This window comes from Barbus barbus (genome assembly GCF_936440315.1).
Source record: "Barbus barbus genome assembly, chromosome: 36".
NCBI classification, from domain to species: domain Eukaryota; kingdom Metazoa; phylum Chordata; class Actinopteri; order Cypriniformes; family Cyprinidae; genus Barbus; species Barbus barbus.
The window spans coordinates 10,492,821-10,511,282 of NC_136714.1; the positions used below are offsets into that span (position 1 = coordinate 10,492,821).

Consider the following 18,462-nt stretch of genomic DNA (forward strand, 5'->3'; position numbering starts at 1 on the left):
CTGTATCATTACACTTGTTGTATTGGCATATTTGTCTGGCAGCCATTAGTCTGTGACACACAGCTCTTAATGAGTCTGAATGCTTCATCGTAGAGCGATACACCAGTGTTGTCCTGCACACACGGCGATAATTGCCTTCAGCTAGCAAATCCCCTGAAGCATTTAATGCTCTTTATGTTACGGAAGCGTTTCGCTCACATGATGCACCCTCTCTCGCTCCAGCCGAAATCATAACAAGTAGGAGTGGATTTGCGCAGCAGGTGAAATTAAATGATGAAAATGGGTTTATAAGCCCTCAAAAATCTCCTTATGACTTTCTGTTTGAAGAGTCTAAGACAACACAGCTTTAACATGCATTTTGATGCATTTAATATATCAAATATCACTTTTTATGAATTATATTGTATATTCTTTGAGTTAGGATTCTTTTTTAAATATGAATGTAATGTAATGGCATGCCAGTTAATAGTTGATATTTTGTTCAGGATTTGGTGTCTTTTGAGATATTTAGAAAGGTTAACTCGACATTAAAGAGGCTGAAAGTCTTGTCACAGATAAAAATATGCCTACAGGGCAGGAACAAAATCCATGCAGACACCAAGTAATCGCTGTATCGAATGGAAGAAAAGAGCTGGAATAGCAATAATTCCATACTGTGGGCTTCCGAGACTTAAAACGCAAGATGACAAACAGAGAAAAAAGGTGCAAGATAAAAACAGAACACCACATATTTGAGTAAATGGATATGTGGTGAGAAGAAGACCGATATATAGTGGAAATGTCTGAGAAAAATAGCAGAAGAGCAGAGGTTAAGCAATGAAAGCTCCTTAATCGAGAATAAGGTGTCAAAGTAAAATGCCATTTGAGAGGGAGGGTGATAGAGAGAGAGTGAGAGAGAGAGAGAATGAGAGGTATTCACGGTGAAGGATGAACACACCGTCTGTGCAGGCGAGGACAGCACCTCATCTTTGGAGATTGTGACGATGCAGATTTAGCCAGAGCTGCTGTCGGTGTGATGTGACGAGGGACTGAGGACTAGGACAGAGACTGAACCTGAGGTTTGGCCATGTCTGAGTTCAGGTCCAGAGTGCGCTGTCGGAGAGCAGGTGTCCGTGCTGCCGCCGCTCTTATCGGACTCCTCCACCGTTCACGTAAGCGGTGTGAGAGACGGAGGTTGACTGAGACAGACGGCCAGTGGTGGGTGAACATCATTGTGGTTCGTATATGTCTATATGTGGTGGAGATGGCTATATATGTGTGTGTGTGTGTGTGTGTGTGTGTGTGTGTGAGAGAGAGAGAGGTCAGAACATTCATGCATTATTTAAGTTTGTACTCAATGCAACACTGTTGTTCATGGATTAGTTTTTGGATTCTGTCACACAAAGTTTGGCTGGAAATTGAAACTCCAGGGGAATGTTTTGGAGGACTTGTACTCAATTAATTAAGCCTACATGTTCTGCACACTTTATGAGCTAGTTGTGCTTGGTGATTTTTGGTGCTCTCTGGCCAGAAACAAGGGAATTTTTGCTAGCTTTATGATTTCATTACTAATATAGTTAATAGTTATAAAGGTTTATGAGGATTAGTGTAAACAAATTGTTCAGTGTTGTGTAGCAGCCGTGTTTTGTATTAGTACTGTACATGATTCAGTCATTTTGACATCTTAATTTGTAATATTATATTTTAACATCATCAGTAGCATCTTGATTTCAGAATCAATATTTATTTCCTAGCAAACTGATTGAGTATTTTTGAGAGGAAATGTGTTTCTATGGGTTTAAGATGGATGGATGGATAATAGAACAATATAGGTAGATAGATAGATTTAATGTCAACTTATAGAGCTCAGCCAAATGTGATGTTAGACTGATTATTTTGATGTACAAAAGCATCTTATGTGAAATTACCCACAATCACTTTCACTGAGTTTTCCAGAAAAGATGTTTTCATGTTGACTGAAATGACAGACAATGTGACAATAAGCTGTTCACATCCTCCCAGAGGTGTGAAGATAATTCTCCTGGTCAGGATGTGTTGTTTACTTGGTTTGGTGCCATTTATTGAGTCTATTTCTGTGTGGGGGTTTTTTCCAACTATGAGCTGAATTATCAGAAGTTTTTGTGTGTACATGTACATGCAGACTGGATTCTTTTGGCTCGAGTGTTGAGTGTGTGAGCGAAATACCTTGTCAAGCATAATGAACGATATGTCACTTGCTCCCTAATATGAATATATTGATGGATTTATGGGATCTATTTACAGAGAGCTTATGAAGGATTGGGTGGGTATTTTTAGAGCCTTGTTCATTTCTGTCTCTAACCTCCCCCTTGCTCCCCCTTTCTCTCTGTTTCTCTGTCCGTACCTGACTTATGAATAGGGAAGTGGAAAGCGAAGGAAAATTAATTTTGAGCAGGAGCCTCTAGATCCTCAACCTGTCACCCTCCTGTCCTGAGAACTAATTTAAAGAACAGATTGCCCATCTTTGGCCCATTTTTTATTGATGATCTTGAAATCATATGAGGGTCAAATAGAAGTGAAATATAGTGAAAATAGTGAAATGAGACTGAGGCAATAGAAAGGCTTTCAGCGAGGATCCTCTCTGTGTGAAAACGACACTGCAGACGACCATACAAAATTCAATTGACAGCTTTTAGAAGTGCACTTATAGTATCTTTTTTATGTTTCACTATTATACTGACATTTAGAGGCAGTTTTTAGCTACTGATGCCACATTGAAGAAATTCAGAGTTAGTCAGGTTAACTTGTTCCACCAATCAATCAATCAATAAATGCATTTTCTTTCACATTTAAACATTCATAATGATGAAAAGAATAATGAGTGCACCTCTAAGATTAGTAGATGTTGATCTTTGATTAATACATTAGGGAAACTGTGCAAAATGTTACTTTGTGTATTTCAGTACATTTATTTTGTAGCTGTATATTTGTTGCTTTAATGTTATTTTAAAAGTGTGGAAAGACGGTGATGATGTCACTGTGTTGCAGGAAGCAGGAGTTGCTGACCATCTCCAATGTACCCCTGGCAGACTGCCTCCCCTCTCCCCCCAGAACCGCCCCTCCCACCATGAAGGTAAGCGGCACATCTGTTTCTCAGGGCCTGTTATGAATCGGCACTGAAAGAAGATTTGCAGAGAGAGCTTACAGCTGCAAAAAGCAAATTGAAGCATGGTGTCAAGCCTCCACATAACATTTCATAAATAGTTTATTATAAAGCCGCAATTATTGACTCATTTGGTACAGATAAAACCGTCTTTCTTCTCTCTTTTCTGGAGACAAGACCCTAGCACAAACCTGTAACTGGTGATGTGCCCTGCTTACTCAGTAGACCATGACTTCACACATCATCCCCTAGGTAGTCTATACTGTATGCTCCTCAAAGGAGGAAGAAAGGAAAAGCAAACTCTCAAAATGCCCGTCACAATTGATAAGAATGGAAGAGTTAAAAATGCACTAAATGTACAATAGTCAAGTCAAGTCACCTTTATTTATATAGCGCTTTTAACAATACAGATTGTGTCAACGCATTTAACAGTATCAAATTGGAGGATAGAGTGTCAGTAATGTATAAAAATAAGATTAAACACTCAATTTTCAGTTAAGGCATTTCATTACTGAATTCAGAGATGTCATTGTCTAGATCAGTTTAGTTTAAATAGTATCTGCTAAATCAAATTGACGATAATCACTAGAAATTAAGTGTCCCCAACTGAGCAAGCCAGAGGCGACAGCAGCAAGGAACCAAAACTCCCTCTGTGACAGAATGGAGAAAAAAAACCTTGGGAGAAACCAGGCTCAGTTGGGGGGCCAGTTCTCCTCATGTATAGTGAGATCAATTTTAGTTAGTCAACTTATTGCAGATGCTCTCTATTTTATTTTATGTTAACATAAATTACAGCTTGCCACACAAAGACAACTACACTATTCCCTGCTGGTTATGTATAACATTAAGAGTCCCTATACAAAACCCTGAGGAACCTCAAAATGTTCTTTTTTATTATTAGATGTTTATAACAGATTGTCAGACTAACTTGTGTTGGTCAGGCAAGATCCCTTGGCATTCTGTGAGATCAGCAGCTACAAAAGCAGTTGTATGAATATAACAGATTGTCGGATTAACTTGTTCTTCTCTGAGGTCTTCTGACAGACTTTATACTCAGCAACAAAAATAGCAGATTGTGATATTTAGTGCTTTGAACTGACAGTAAGTGCTGCTTGCTGCAGCAATACACAAGCAATTACAAGACTCCTCAACCACATTCATGTCATTCACACCTAGTAGAATGTAATGTGCGATGACCTTGTTGTTGACATGCTAAATAGAGTGAAATACGTGGCATGTTATAGGTCAGCCAAAATATTAACCTCTATATTTCTTTTTCAACAGTCTACTCAGTTTTTTGACATGTTGGACAAGATGGAGGTAAGAAGTGAATTTTTTTTTTATATATATATATAAAAAAAAAAGATTATATATTTTTACTTGGATAGTCAGCTGTCAGCTAGAGTAGATACATAGTGCTAAATTGGCTAATTCAGCTTTGGTAAATAGAAACTATAGGTGTGGTAATTGTGTTTGGTGCCTCACCATTCCTCCACTGTCAGTTGCTAACACTGCAACCTCTTGACATTTTGATCCTGACACTTTAGCATGTTTCTGAGGTGGAGGAAATGAGGCCACAAAGATTAAAGGTCAGAGGGTTTGAAAACATTTAACTAGATTACACCTCAGCTCAGTGCTTGTCTGTTTTTTCGAACTTGAAGTATTTTCATTGCATGATGTTGGCATTCTTCATAAATGTCCTTTATGCAACATTATGTATTGTACAAGTAGGTCCAAATGTCTGAAAATACTCAGTCCAATTTAAACCTGGATTTTAAAGAAAGTTTTAGAATTTCAAAAACAATAAAACAACAAAACATTTTTAGATTCTGTGTTATTTAAGTGTTATGGAGGCAAAATGGGGACATACTAAAACTAAAGCATTCTGAAATTAATTGTAAATTTTTAAATAAATTGTAATGCTCATACTATAATGATGAGAATGTATTAAATTAGACAAATGCAAAACAGAAGCATTTTGACTTGGGCTCAGACATTTGGACCGCATTTTATACATACAGTATAGAAAAGCAAGTGCTGGATTAAGCATTTTGTAACGTTTTACAAGCAAAATAACAACAACCACGACCACTAAAGATATAATCCTACCCTCAAATGCATGTGTTCATTCAGATTGTCCAGACAGCCACATAAAAATGTATGTTATAAGCATGACTGTAAAGCATTGTGTGGACTGCATGTAATTTCTCATATAATGTGGTTGCATGAGCAACATATGCATCATAACACGCTTCCTGTCACTGCACAATCATCTTTCCAAAGCACTATTAAGATGTCCATTTACAGCATTATCTTATGAAATTGTTATTTTTACCCCTCCAGGATGATTACATTCCATACCCACGGATAGAGGAGGTACAGCAATCCAAGTCTGTTACTATAATAATATATACTTCTAAAAACAGTGGATTGGATTTGGATCTAATTGTTTGATTTCTCTTTCAAAGGTATTACAGCGGGGTGAGCCGTATCCTCAGGTTATCCTGCCTCAGTTCGGGGGTTACTGGATAGAAGATACCGATGCCTCTGCTGCCATCCCAAACTGGGAGAACGGCTTCTGTGATGAGGAAGATGGAGAAGGAAGCAATTCAGGACAGTTTGGCTACAGACTGGAGAGCAACTATGCCATCCGCGCGTACCGCAAGCACTTTCTGGGCAGGGTGAGAACTCAGTAGTTGTGTAATTACGTTTAGTAAAACCAATCCACATCAGGATGGGGCTATTATACTTGAATGTACCATCAGACAGGGGCTTTTGGCAAATATTTGTCTAAGATCATTGTAAACGGATCACTCACAGGTCGTTTTTTATTGTCAGAGCACTGATAATCAGCAGTTGGTGTAATTTAACGCAGTGTTCTTTATGCTGGCGATGGATTTCTTCGCAATTAAACCACTTTCTCTTATCTGCCGGTCTCAGGAACATCTGAACTTCTACTGCACTGCCAGTAACCATGGCAACCATGTACTGTCCCTCAGACACGAGGAGGTGAAGGAGCAAGAATACCTGCACATCATTCTCAGGTAATAACAGCCCTTTCAATCTCTTATGTGTAATTACATGATTGGCACATTTTGAAACGTTTGATTGCATTTTTCTATCAAATTCTCCCTCGCTTAGGACTCCATCAAAGACAATCTATGACAGGATCTCTTTGGCAGGCTTGACTGAGCTCCCTAGTGTCCCTCAGTTAGCAAAGGTAATGATTGTGCCCTGCAGAGATGGTTTACGGGCTTTAACCACTTAAAAACACCCTGACAGACCCTTAAGTCTTATTGATTAACTCTAAAGAACAAAAAGTCATTTCTAAAGTGTAAACACAGTTATTTACCAGTATGTCATCTGCCATTTTAAAGGTTAGACTGATGTGTACGTGCACTACATTGTTTTTTTTCATTAAATATATCCAAACATTCAAGTACTTATTTGTTTATTCTTCTCACCCCATTCTTTTGTGAGTCTGTCTCACGTAATGCAGCTTTGCAAAGAGACTGTTATTGAAGGATGGAGGAGGTCAAAGTATATTATATAAAAAAATATATATTGGATATGACAGTAAACGCACAGCCCGTGTCAGAGTGGAGCTTCACATTTCACATGCAAATGTGTTGTTTCTTACAGGCACAGCAGAAAAAAACAGACTATTTATTTCTAAGGGTCAGATAGAAGGTGGAAAACTCTTTTTGTGTTGTGTGTTTTGTTATGTGAGTGTTTTTGGTATGAAAACAAGTAACAAGAGAAAATATATAATTATAAAATGTATGTTATGACATCTTTAAAGAATGAAATGAATGAACTGCAGCTGGTCTAAGTGGCTGTTTGTTTTTATGTCATGGTTTTCCCACTATAGCTACTATGTGAAGACATTGTAGGTCTGAGGTTTAGTCCTGTGCTGTACCCAAAGGTGAGTTCAAGATTAATATTTTTATTATTAATGTTGTAATATAATTATAAATAATATTATATTATATGCACTACTGTTCAAAGGTTTGGGGAATAATTTGTTTTGGGGTTTTTTTCAACAAACTTCATTTTTTTATTTGACTCCATTAATCAAAAGTGTCATTAAAGACATTTATAAAGTTACAAAATATTTCTATTTCAGATACATGAACATCTTGAAAATGTGTCTTATTGTTTTCATAAAAATATTAAGCAGTACAACTATCAGTTTTTAACATTGATATAATAATAAGAAATGTTTCTTAGGCACCAAATCAGCATATTAGAATAATTTCTGAACGATCATTTGACACTGAAACTGGAGTAATGGCTGCTAAAAATGAATAAATCACAGTAATAAATTACGTTTTTAAATATGTTGAACTAGAAAGCAGTTATTTTAATGCCATAATATTTCAGAATAGTACAGTTTTACTGTAGTTTTAACCAAATAAATGCAGCCTTGGTGAGCAAGTCTTTTTTCAAAAACATTTAAAAACCTTATAGACCCTAAATATTTGAAAAGTAGTTTATAAAAAATATATTTATTTCATTTTACTTTTATAATTCCTTAGTCATTCCCACGATGCTTTTGCCATTTTTTTACATATTAATAATAATAATAATAAATTTTATTTGTAATGCGCCTTTCTTAAACTCAAAGCGCTACAACATGTACAGACAAAATAACAAATCAACCAAAACTACATAATATCAAAACAAAATCACAGTAAATAATCACAAATGAAAAGCTTTACTAAAAAGATGCGTCTTAAGAAGTTTCTTAAAACAATCCAAGGAAGCAGCATTCTTAATGAACGCAGGTAAATGCTTTCCATAGATTAGGCCCGTTATAAGAAAAAGCCTCTGTTTTTAATTTACCAGCAGAGCGAAGAGAGCGAGGAGGAGTAGAAAGAGAGACCAAATCACAGATGTAATGATTTTTAGCACAAACAAATCATTTCATAACAATTTGTTAGGTTTTAAAATACAAAAAAATAGATATACTGTTCAAAATTATTCAAATATTTTTGGGGACACTATACGTTTCAATGGAACTTTTTTTAATTACATGATGTTTATCCTTCAGATTAGTTTTTTATGAAGTCTTTGAGGGTATTGCATATTTCATTAACACAATATTGCTTCAAGCCGAGATGATATTATTGTGTCAGATAAAAATAAAAAAATTACCAGTATGTTTTGCAATGCACTATAACTGTTTTGGCAGCTTGTTTATTAAAGAAAGCAATTTAGTCAGTAGCGAGATGTTTACGAGATAAAAACTGTCTTGCATGGGAGGGGTTGTTTCTGAAATCTTGAAACTAAGAAGAGCATACTGATGATACTGACCATATTTTGATATTATTATTTATCTTTGTTTTTTGTTTTTGCAGGGCTCTCAATTAATAGTGAATTATGATGAGCATGAGTTAAACAACACCTTCAAGTTTGGTGTCATCTACCAAAAGTTTGGGCAGGTGAGGAAATTAATGTTGAATGCGTGCAGTTCACTGGGCGTTATAAATATCAAAGACTGAGGTTCTCAAGGACACTTTAACACTATAAGCTTTCTTATCAAGCTGCTTCGATCTGAATCACCAAAGCAATAAATCAATAAGTTGTTACCGTATGTGAGGGTTTTTTTATCTGTTATTTCTTGTTATCTTTTCACATTTCCTTCCCTTCCTGCTGTTTTCTTCAACATTTGCCATTCACTAATGTCTTCTGATACTCTCTGATGCCCACAGGCCTCAGAGGAGGAGTTGTTTGGGAACAATGAAGAAACGCCAGCGTTTACAGAGTTCCTCCGAGTGTTGGGAGACTGTGTAGAGCTGCAGGACTTTAAAGGGTAAAACAACATTAAGTTGACATTTTAACATTAAAGAGAGAAATCAAAAATACATAAATAATTCATGTGATTGGTTAGGATGTGTGAATATATGGGCCATTCTACAGAATTGGTCCAAACTGCTGTCCCACAACCAAAAAACACATTTAAAAAGCATTTAAGAATTAAAATCTTAGATGTTTACTAAGATACTTCATTCATTTTATTGGGTACTTTCAATTGGGAGGTGGCTGTCTTGAACCCTAACCCCTAAATTGTATTTTTTTTATTTTATTTAAATGTTTTTTTCCCATTGTTGTTTAAAAGTATCTTTTCGATTCTTTTAAAAAGTGAAGTTCAAAAAATATATATTTATTTTATATTTCTTTGTAAATTATGAAACTTTAGTCCATTGGCTGAAACTGATTTGAACTACACGCCTACATTTATGATCAGGAAATATTTGTGTCACTCTTTCACTCTTCCATGTGCTGATTAGCATCTTTGAGCTGGGTTCAAAAGTATCTAAAATTGTCACTACCAAACATTTGGTGGAGTTTCTGTAGTGACATCTTTTTTTGGGGGGTGTTATCCCATAAAATTGTCATGACCGAAACATGTCATCATTGTTTCGGTAGTGACAAAAGGGAACACATAAGCCTTTTTAGTAACAATTTTAGTACAGTTATGCAATTTTTTTGTATTTTAGTATGTTTTAGTTTTCAAGTTAAAATTCTGTAATGTGATGTGGTAGCTACCAAAGCATTACTGTCACTACCCAAAATGTGCACTCACTATTGAAACATGGGAAGTTTTGTCAAAAATAAAGTATACTGAATTATCAACTAAGATGTTATGATAGTTTTTGGTTCAATGTACTATTCACACTAATGAATCCTTAACTTTGAAATCAGACACATTTAATTCAAAATACAACCAATCTCATAAATTACACTGTAAATATATATTTTTCTATTTTATTAATTTTTTTCAGAGGTAAATCAATAACAATTACAATATTTCACATGTAGATTTAAGCAAATCTTATTATTACTTTTTTAAATTATTATTACTGTGTTTCGGTAATGACAAATTCGGGAGAGGACAAATATTCCAAAACGTTCAATATGAGATTTAACTGCACAATTATGAGAAATGTGTACCTCTGATGTTAGACAATTTTCATACATACAAATTTTTGGGAAAAACACGTTTTTTGGAGCAATTCTGTACAATGTCCCATATAAAAGGGCAGAATTTGATTTCTCCACGCACAATCCTTAAATTCAAGTCATGCTGTTTCATTAGAAAACACTTGTACTTTTAGTTCATTTTCAATTCTCACTTTGTGTCTTATATTCAGGTTTCGAGGTGGTTTGGACGTGTCTCACGGTCAGACAGGGTCTCAGTCGGTCTACACTGTGTTCAGAGGACAGGAACTCATGTTTCATGTCTCCACCAAACTACCCTATACTGAGGGAGACATGCAGCAGGTGCTCACTATGATCGAAATCTACACAATTCCAACATTGGCACAGTTGCTATGCGTACAGTTGTTATTGGTATTTTCCTACAAATAGGTCCAAAGGAAGCGTCACATTGGGAATGACATTGTGGCAGCAGTTTTTCAAGAGGAGCCCACACCTTTTGTGCCTGACATGATCGCTTCCAATTTCCTCCATGCCTTTATTCTAGTTCAAGTGGAAAACCCTGGAACAGATGACACCACATACAAGGTTTGTCATCATTTCTTTTGTAAAATGTTTGAGTGAAATATAATGTGGTTACTGAAAGTGTTTGTTGTAATTCGAAGTGTATGCTGAATTGTAATTATATGGTGCAGGTGTCTGTCACAGCCCGTGAAGATGTGCCACAGTTCGGCCCGCCGCTTCCCAGTCCACCCATCTTCAAGAAGGTAAATAAGTGCACCACAGCTTCAACACTGCATTATTTTATATTAGTCATTTTGGCTTGTTTTCCATTTAGAATATCTCAACATCCTTAAAAAATAGTAGTTTACTTTTAACATTTGCATAAGATACAAAAACATTTTTTAAATATTTTTCAGATTATATCTAAAAAAAAATTCTTACAACATTTACAATTGTTTTTCTTTTTAAAGCATAAATCTAACAGATTTTAGTTGAGGGTATGTTTAAAACAAGAAAGGAAAATATATGTATATATCTCAATATATTATGAACTTTTGGTTTTAAAGTAAACTGATCTTGTTTTACGAATATTGCAATATTTTTATGGGAAAGCAAAGCAAACACTGATAAAGAAAATGATATTTTACAGGGCAGCCAGTTTGCTGTCACATTATTGTTTTTCTGAAGGTCACATTTGCTTGTTACAGGCAAGATTTTGTCACGTCATTGTCTTTTAAAGCTGTTCTTGCATCTTTGTTATATTTGCCGTGTCATTGTACTCTCTCTTAGGGTCCAGAATTCAGAGAGTTTCTGCTGACCAAGCTGATCAATGCAGAGCTGGCATGCTACAGGTCAAGCCGATTTGCCAAGCTTGAGGTGAGGAAACAATAGAGCAACAGTTATTACCGCAATAAAGTCCTGATGTTCATATGAACAACTAAAGCCTGATAAGATTCTGCTTCGCCACAATCTCTGAATGGTTAATCCTTATGTTGTATGGGGGGTCTCAGAGACTCCAAGGCCATTTTAATAGCTTAAATTAAAAAAAAAACTTGATACTTCTTGGCTTTTCCTAATCATATGAGATTAGATTATAAACCAAGCATGATAACTCTCTTCAAACATCCTTCATTAAAAGTGTTAAATTACTTATTTGGGGTCATAGAGACCTTAAATATAAAGCATGAACAAATACAATGCATTTTCACATATTACAAGAATTAGAAGGGGAAATAAGTGATTCATTTATTTTGTGCACTGTACACTACCTTTCAAAAGTTTAGGGTCTGTAAGAAGTCTCGGTAACACTTCACAATAAGGTTCATTGGTTAACGTTAGCTAACTACATTAGTTAACATGAACTAAGAATGAACAATACTTCTACAGCATTTAATAATCTTAATGTTAATTTCAGCATTTACTAATGCATTATTAAAATCACAAGTTTTGTTTGTTAACATTAGTTAATGCACTGTGAACTAACATGAATAATCAATGAACGACTATTTTTATTAGCTAACATTAAGAAAGATTAATAAAGAGTGCAATAAATGTAGTTCTCATTGTTCGTTCATGTTAATTAATACATTAACTAATGTTAACAAATGGCACCTTTTTGTAAAGTGTCACCGAAGTCTCTTATGCTCATTGCTCACTAAATTATTTAAGTAAATATTGCGAAATAATATGTGACCCTGGACCACTAAACCAGACATAAGGGTCAATTTTTCAAAATTGAGATTTATACATCATCTGAAAGCTGAATAAATGATAGGACAATATTTGGAGATACAACTATTTGAAAATCTGGAATCCGAGGGAGCACAAAAAAATCTAAATATTGAGAAAATTGCCTTTAAAGTTGTCCAAATGAAGTTCTTAGCAATGCATATTACTAATCAAAAATGAAGTTTTAATATATTTACAGTAGGAACTTTTCTAAACATCTTCATGGAACATGATCTTTACTTAATGTCCTAATGATTTTTGCCATAAAAGAAAAATCTATAAGTTTGACCCATACAATGTATTTTTGACTATTGCTACAAATATACCCCAGCGACTTAAGACTGGTTTTGTGCTCCAGGGTCACATATTAAAATTTAATATTGTTTTCTAGTTTAATATATTTTAAAGTGTAATTTATTCCTGTGATGGCAAAGCAGAATTATTTGATGAACACAAAGTTTAAAAAACAGCATTTTTGTGAAAAATAAAAATAATTTTGTAACATTGTAAATGTCATAACTTTCACATTTGATCAATTTAATGCATCCTTGCTAAAAAAAAGAGTATTAATTTCTTTCTATGCTTACTGAACCCAAATGTTTTTTGTATGGTACAGTACTGTCCATCATGTGGGTCTCTGATTTAAGATTTAAAAACGATAAGATCAGTCTCAAAAGAACGTGATAATATGTTTTGTGTTTGTAAAATAGGAGAGAACACGAACAGAACTTCTAGATAACCTTCATAATGAGCTACACAAGCGCACACAGGCAATTCTGGGTCATCCCCTCAGCGCAGAGGAAGAGAGGATGGAGAACGGAGGACATGGAGGAATACTGGAGTCTATTAAGGTCTAACATCAAAAAGATTAGCAGTCTTATTCACATGCAGCTGGTCAAAATGGGTGAACTATCCTTTTAATGTCTCTCTCAGCGGGCGATGCGTGTGCGCAGTCACTCTATGGAGGCGATGGCGGGCTCGCAGAAACATGGCCGCTGCTCTCCGGTGGGAGGAGGCGTACCCACCAGCCTGAGCGGGGTCGGTCTGACACACAGCAACACTGAGGCTGCCAAGAACTCTGTGAGCATCTTATTATGTTCACAACACAGATAAATGAATGGCTAAGTTAGTGTGGTAACAGACACAGCTTTGTAGTTCACTGTAATAAATGTAATATAACTTGATTTGTATAATTAACCCTGCACATGACTTAAAAAAAACTTTTCATATATTTTAGTCTCCAGTGACGTCGAGCGCCAAGTCTCCTCTGAAGAGCCCAGTGAAGAGACGCTCAGGCCTGTTCCAGCGGCTGCACACCAGTATGGACGGCCAGCCAGAGCGCCACACACGCAGGTCTGACAAATACACACTTACAAATCTGTAATCAGTAGATATATACCATTCTGAAATATGATAGCTTTCAGAATTGCATAGATCAAAATTTCTAGTCATGTCTAGTCTAGTAATGTTGTTTATGTCCCAGATAACAGGGAACGTTCTCAGAACTTTTACTAACCTTCTGGCAAAGTTATGAACAAATATTCTTCCAGTGACGTTAGTTCAGAGTAATTTTGTCTTTAAAAATGTTCTCAAAATACAAATGTTAACATTGTGGAATGTTTTGTTTCTGAAACGTTTTAGTTGGACATTCATCATTCATGTTTTTTAAATGTTACAAGTTGTTTTAGAACGGTCAGAAAACATTCAAAAGTAATGTTTCTATAATGTTTGATTAAATGATACAATGGGATGTTCCCATAATGAAAAAAAGCTTTTTTAAAACATTTAAAATTCTAAAAATAAACGATCAGAGAACATTTAGAAATAATGTTTTCATAACTTAATGGGATGGGATTCCCATGAATGTAATGGGAATGTTAGCAAAACATTCTTAAAACATATATTTGGTCAGCTGGGGTGCCACAGGGTTTTCAAATTTTATGATGCTAATGTTTTCATGTATGCAAATGACATACTGAGTAAGAAAAATATTATTACAAAGCTGAGATTGATCGATTGATTGATTCCAAAATGTCTTTTACATTGTCATTATGCTAAAGCAAATGATTAAAATATTAAATTATTAAGACATTAAAATTTCTTGTGGATATTGTAAATATAAATTAAATGTGTGTATGTATGTGTGTGTGTGTGTTATATACTACATACATGATATATTAAATATATAATTTACTTATTGTTGCACTGCTTATGAAATAGTATTATATGTATTAAAGCTTTTGATGAATTTGAATGTAAATAAAATTTCTATTAACATATTTTAATATCATTAAAAAAGTTATGTTAACTTTGACTTGGGAGTCTCTTGACCCCCTTTTGAAAGCCAAATTGATAAATCTATTTTTCTTTTGTTTTTCTGTCATTTTAGTGTCCTAATTGATCAAAGAAGCCTAGACAGTGGTCATCTCTCACAGGAAGTGAGATCAGAGACGTCGTCCAATCCTAGCTCTCCAGAGATCCTTAGCAATGAGAGGTACATTTTTTGTTTCACCGCTGGTACTTAATACATGAGTACTATCAATAGCTTATAATTTCTCTCTCTGTTTTTACAGGCCATCTATCAAGCTGAAGGAGGTCAGTGGAAGACCAGATATCTCTCGATCCTCCTCCAGCACCAGCAGCTTCAGCAGTGCTGCAGGAGACCCAGAGACTCTGGAGGAGAAAGAGCCTGTACGTAAAAGTGTCTTCACATTCATTAATGTTGCTATAAGAAGTGTGCATGTTAAGTCTGTTCTCTCATGTCTTCAGAGCAGCCTCCAGATTTCTCCCAGTCTCTCGCCCGTCTTTGGCTCTCTGAGCACAGAGGAACAGGGCGCAGGAACGCCTGTGATTATGTGCCGCAGTCCGACAGGTATTTGAGATGTTTCCCTCACATTCAATATTTGAATTCAAAATGTACAGCTTAATGAGTCACGTGTTATTGAATATCTCTCTATTTAAAGATTTTAGGAATAAAACCTCACCCAGATCCAATCTGAAGTTCCGCTTTGACAGATTGAGCCAGTCTGCTGCAGTAAGACTTTGTGCTTTTATGACTTGCTCTTTCATTCTCTATCATTTTCTGTAGTGTTTCATTGGTTGTTTAGTCATTTGGTTAAGTGTGTGTGTGTGTGTTTTAATGTAGTTTAACCATTGAATGGTAACTTTGAACTCTCATTTCACAGGGACATTAGCAAAGGGAATGTCAAAGATGACCAGAACCATTGTAAGTTACCCATGAAATTCATAAATGGCACATAGTCTTGTGGGAGAAGTAAACAAGAGGCTGCATATACTGAAATTATTTTTTCTTGATTTTTTTGATGCCACATACCCCCAAATTTTATTATCCCCAATGTAAGGGACCTTTTTCCTTATAAAGACTTTAAAGTTATTTAAATTATATAGACTTTAAATTATAAAACTTTTCATTTCATGTCTAAAGACATATTTATGAGTCGTTCTATATTTTTGGATACATTTAACAGCCATTGATGGTAATCATATATTTTCTAACAATTTTCTTCAAATATATCATATTTGATCCATTAAGAGAAGGCCTACTATATTGCACAGGTATTATGTACACCCTATGTTTCAGTTGTTTGTTTGAAATTGCCTTGATGTCTGTTAAATGACAGTTTTTGCAGTGTCTGGTTTTGAAGTGAGTGTGTCTTCAGTTCAAAATTATAGATATAAAAATGGATAGGTAAGCATTATGTATAAAATATTAAAGTTACTTCTAAAATCTAAAAACCTCAGAAAAATAAAGCTTTTTAGATTTATTTATTTGTTTTCCCATGGACCTGAACTTTATCATTGACACTCTAGAATATTTTGCAGCCCAGGACCCAGTTTAAAAACCTCTGATTTATAACATTTTTAAAACATTTACAAATAGTTTTGTCATTTTGGCAGGAAAAAAAGTATCTGGTTTAATGTGTTTTCCTGCTTTAAAAATATTTCCACAGTAAAGAATGCTGATTTTTAAACTCCCCTGCAAAAATAAGGCTTATGAGTTAAGATTTGATGGGGGGAAATTCTATTGGATTCCAATTATATAATTCATAGGATATTATTTATTAAATCATATAACTATATAACAAGAAATTGTGTCTTTTTCACGTTGCGAGAGCAAAATAAAAAGCCAAGAATCCACAATTTACAGCTCTTGCTAAGACTGAAAGAGCTGTTGCCACAAAAGGTCTTGTTATATAAAGTCACAATAAAAATGCCAAGCATTTCAATATTTTACTGATGGAATAAAATAGAGCGTGACGGAAATTTACAAGCATCCATCACAGTAATGGTTTATGATTATTTGTAGCACAATCTCTCAGTAATGGGCCATAAAAATCACTCCTAATCGTAGATCCTTATTAAGTTATGTTCTTGTCAAAAAGATTTTTCTTATTTGGTATTCACTAACACTCTCCATTTAATCAGAAAAGCAATGGATCAACACAGAAGATCAAACACTGTCGGGACCGAGAAGGAGAGAAATTAAGAAGGGACCCGTCACTCAAGCCTGTGCTCCCAATCTGAACATCACAGGAACAAGCACATACAGTTAGCATCTCCTCTAGATTCTGCAGGTGGTCAACTGGTACTGACGTGGCACATTAATTGATTTCGCACCTTTTAAAGTCTTTCACTGTAAAAAATAAATAAATACAAAATAATCCAATATCTTGTGAGTTAATAAAATGTAAACTTGGTGTAGCAGGTCAATAATAGGAACTATTCTCACTTAACAGTGTAAAACAACAGATTTTATTTTAATTAACTAAATTCCCAGCACCTGAAACATTCCACAGTATTTCGAGACTCACATAAATGAGTGGAAAAACTGTAAAAGCTTTCATGAAACTAGCCACAGAAGGATATCATTGCAGTGGTCAAAAATAATACAGTAGTCTAGAACAACATTGCTTTCCTCTATAACTTTCACGCTTGTGCAATCCCTGAAAATCTGCCCTAAAATCAGGCATAGTTTGGAGATGGTTTCAGCCTCTACTGTTCCCTGAAAAGTTATTTCTAATATATACTATTAGAATAAAACTTGAAGTATTAAACTCTTTTTTTTTTAAATGGGTACTTCCATGACTGATGCCTATGTATATTAGAAAACCACCAATCACTCTTATGTGTATATATTTGTGTATATTCATGGATTGAAACGTAGAAGAATAAACCTTTATTGTCACAAACAGCTGAAATATGTGGGAAAATGTGACACTTTTAGATAGACTTCTCCATTCTGGTCTTTGGTAAAATCATTTTTTGTTTCCTTATGGTATAAATTGCTAAACGGAAAGAGCTGTGTTAATTTATTTCTCTATGATTTTAATGCTGTGTAAAGGTTTCTGTATGGCAATGTTGATTTTATTAAATCAAATATTGTATTTTGAAGCCTTTGTTTCATTTGTGAGCCAGGCCGTAGCTATAAAAACCCTGACTATATAATTTACTGGGCCTCTTACCACTTTTCCAACAGTATCATAATGCGAGGCCTTACAATCTGATAAACAGATGAATGACAGTATGTACAGACATACAGTGGCCCCAAAGATTTGGATGCTTAAACCACAGTTATATACATATTAATACTTTCTGCATGAATTTCATTAAGGTAAATGGGTAGGTGGGTAAATTAATAAGTATACACTACTGGTTTTTAAAGTTTTTTAAAGAAGTTTCTTATGCTCATCAAGGCTGTATAAAAAAAAAAAAAAAAAGTGAAATATTAAATAACAATTTAAAATAACAGTTTTCTATTTTAATATACTTAAAAATATAATTTTAAGCCATCCTAAAAATGTGTATTTTTATTTAAAAAAAAAAAGAAAAGTATTTTGATATAAAATGCATTTAATTGATTATACTGGATCCTGTTGGCCCCTGAAATCATTCCCAGTAACTGTGAGTCTGTAAAGTTTTTTCTGATGGTGCTTTTAATATAGAAGGCTATCAGAAAAATTTCTTGTAAACTTAATTTACACTAAATGTAGTTTGTAATTTAATTTAGGTGATAGACCTAAATTATTTTAATTAACATTTAAAGATAATTAATATTAGGATTATTTCTCTGTGCATCACATATAAATGCATTACAGCCTAAATATGAATGTTAGTGAATGCATAATCTTCTTTAGTCAAAGAGGGCG

The 18,462-nt window shown here is 34.7% G+C and overlaps 1 protein-coding gene across 1 annotated transcript in view; it reads left to right on the top strand.

The window, feature by feature from the left end:
- The window catches only part of LOC306856224 (rap1 GTPase-activating protein 2-like), a 45,877-nt gene extending 28,172 nt beyond the window's left edge, over positions 1-17,705 (top strand). Inside the window, exons 3-24 of the mRNA XM_079395366.1 lie at positions 3,007-3,091; positions 4,406-4,441; positions 5,465-5,497; positions 5,590-5,802; positions 6,062-6,165; positions 6,263-6,341; positions 6,993-7,046; positions 8,482-8,565; positions 8,836-8,936; positions 10,279-10,408; positions 10,496-10,651; positions 10,759-10,830; positions 11,357-11,443; positions 13,006-13,146; positions 13,229-13,375; positions 13,533-13,648; positions 14,685-14,789; positions 14,869-14,986; positions 15,065-15,167; positions 15,259-15,329; positions 15,481-15,521; positions 16,742-17,705. Of these exons, the coding sequence (XP_079251492.1) occupies positions 3,007-3,091; positions 4,406-4,441; positions 5,465-5,497; positions 5,590-5,802; positions 6,062-6,165; positions 6,263-6,341; positions 6,993-7,046; positions 8,482-8,565; positions 8,836-8,936; positions 10,279-10,408; positions 10,496-10,651; positions 10,759-10,830; positions 11,357-11,443; positions 13,006-13,146; positions 13,229-13,375; positions 13,533-13,648; positions 14,685-14,789; positions 14,869-14,986; positions 15,065-15,167; positions 15,259-15,329; positions 15,481-15,489 (2,044 nt within the window). The 3' untranslated portion in view covers positions 15,490-15,521; positions 16,742-17,705. The remainder of the gene's footprint in view (positions 1-3,006; positions 3,092-4,405; positions 4,442-5,464; positions 5,498-5,589; positions 5,803-6,061; positions 6,166-6,262; positions 6,342-6,992; positions 7,047-8,481; positions 8,566-8,835; positions 8,937-10,278; positions 10,409-10,495; positions 10,652-10,758; positions 10,831-11,356; positions 11,444-13,005; positions 13,147-13,228; positions 13,376-13,532; positions 13,649-14,684; positions 14,790-14,868; positions 14,987-15,064; positions 15,168-15,258; positions 15,330-15,480; positions 15,522-16,741) is intronic.
- Positions 17,706-18,462: the final 757 nt, after the last annotated feature.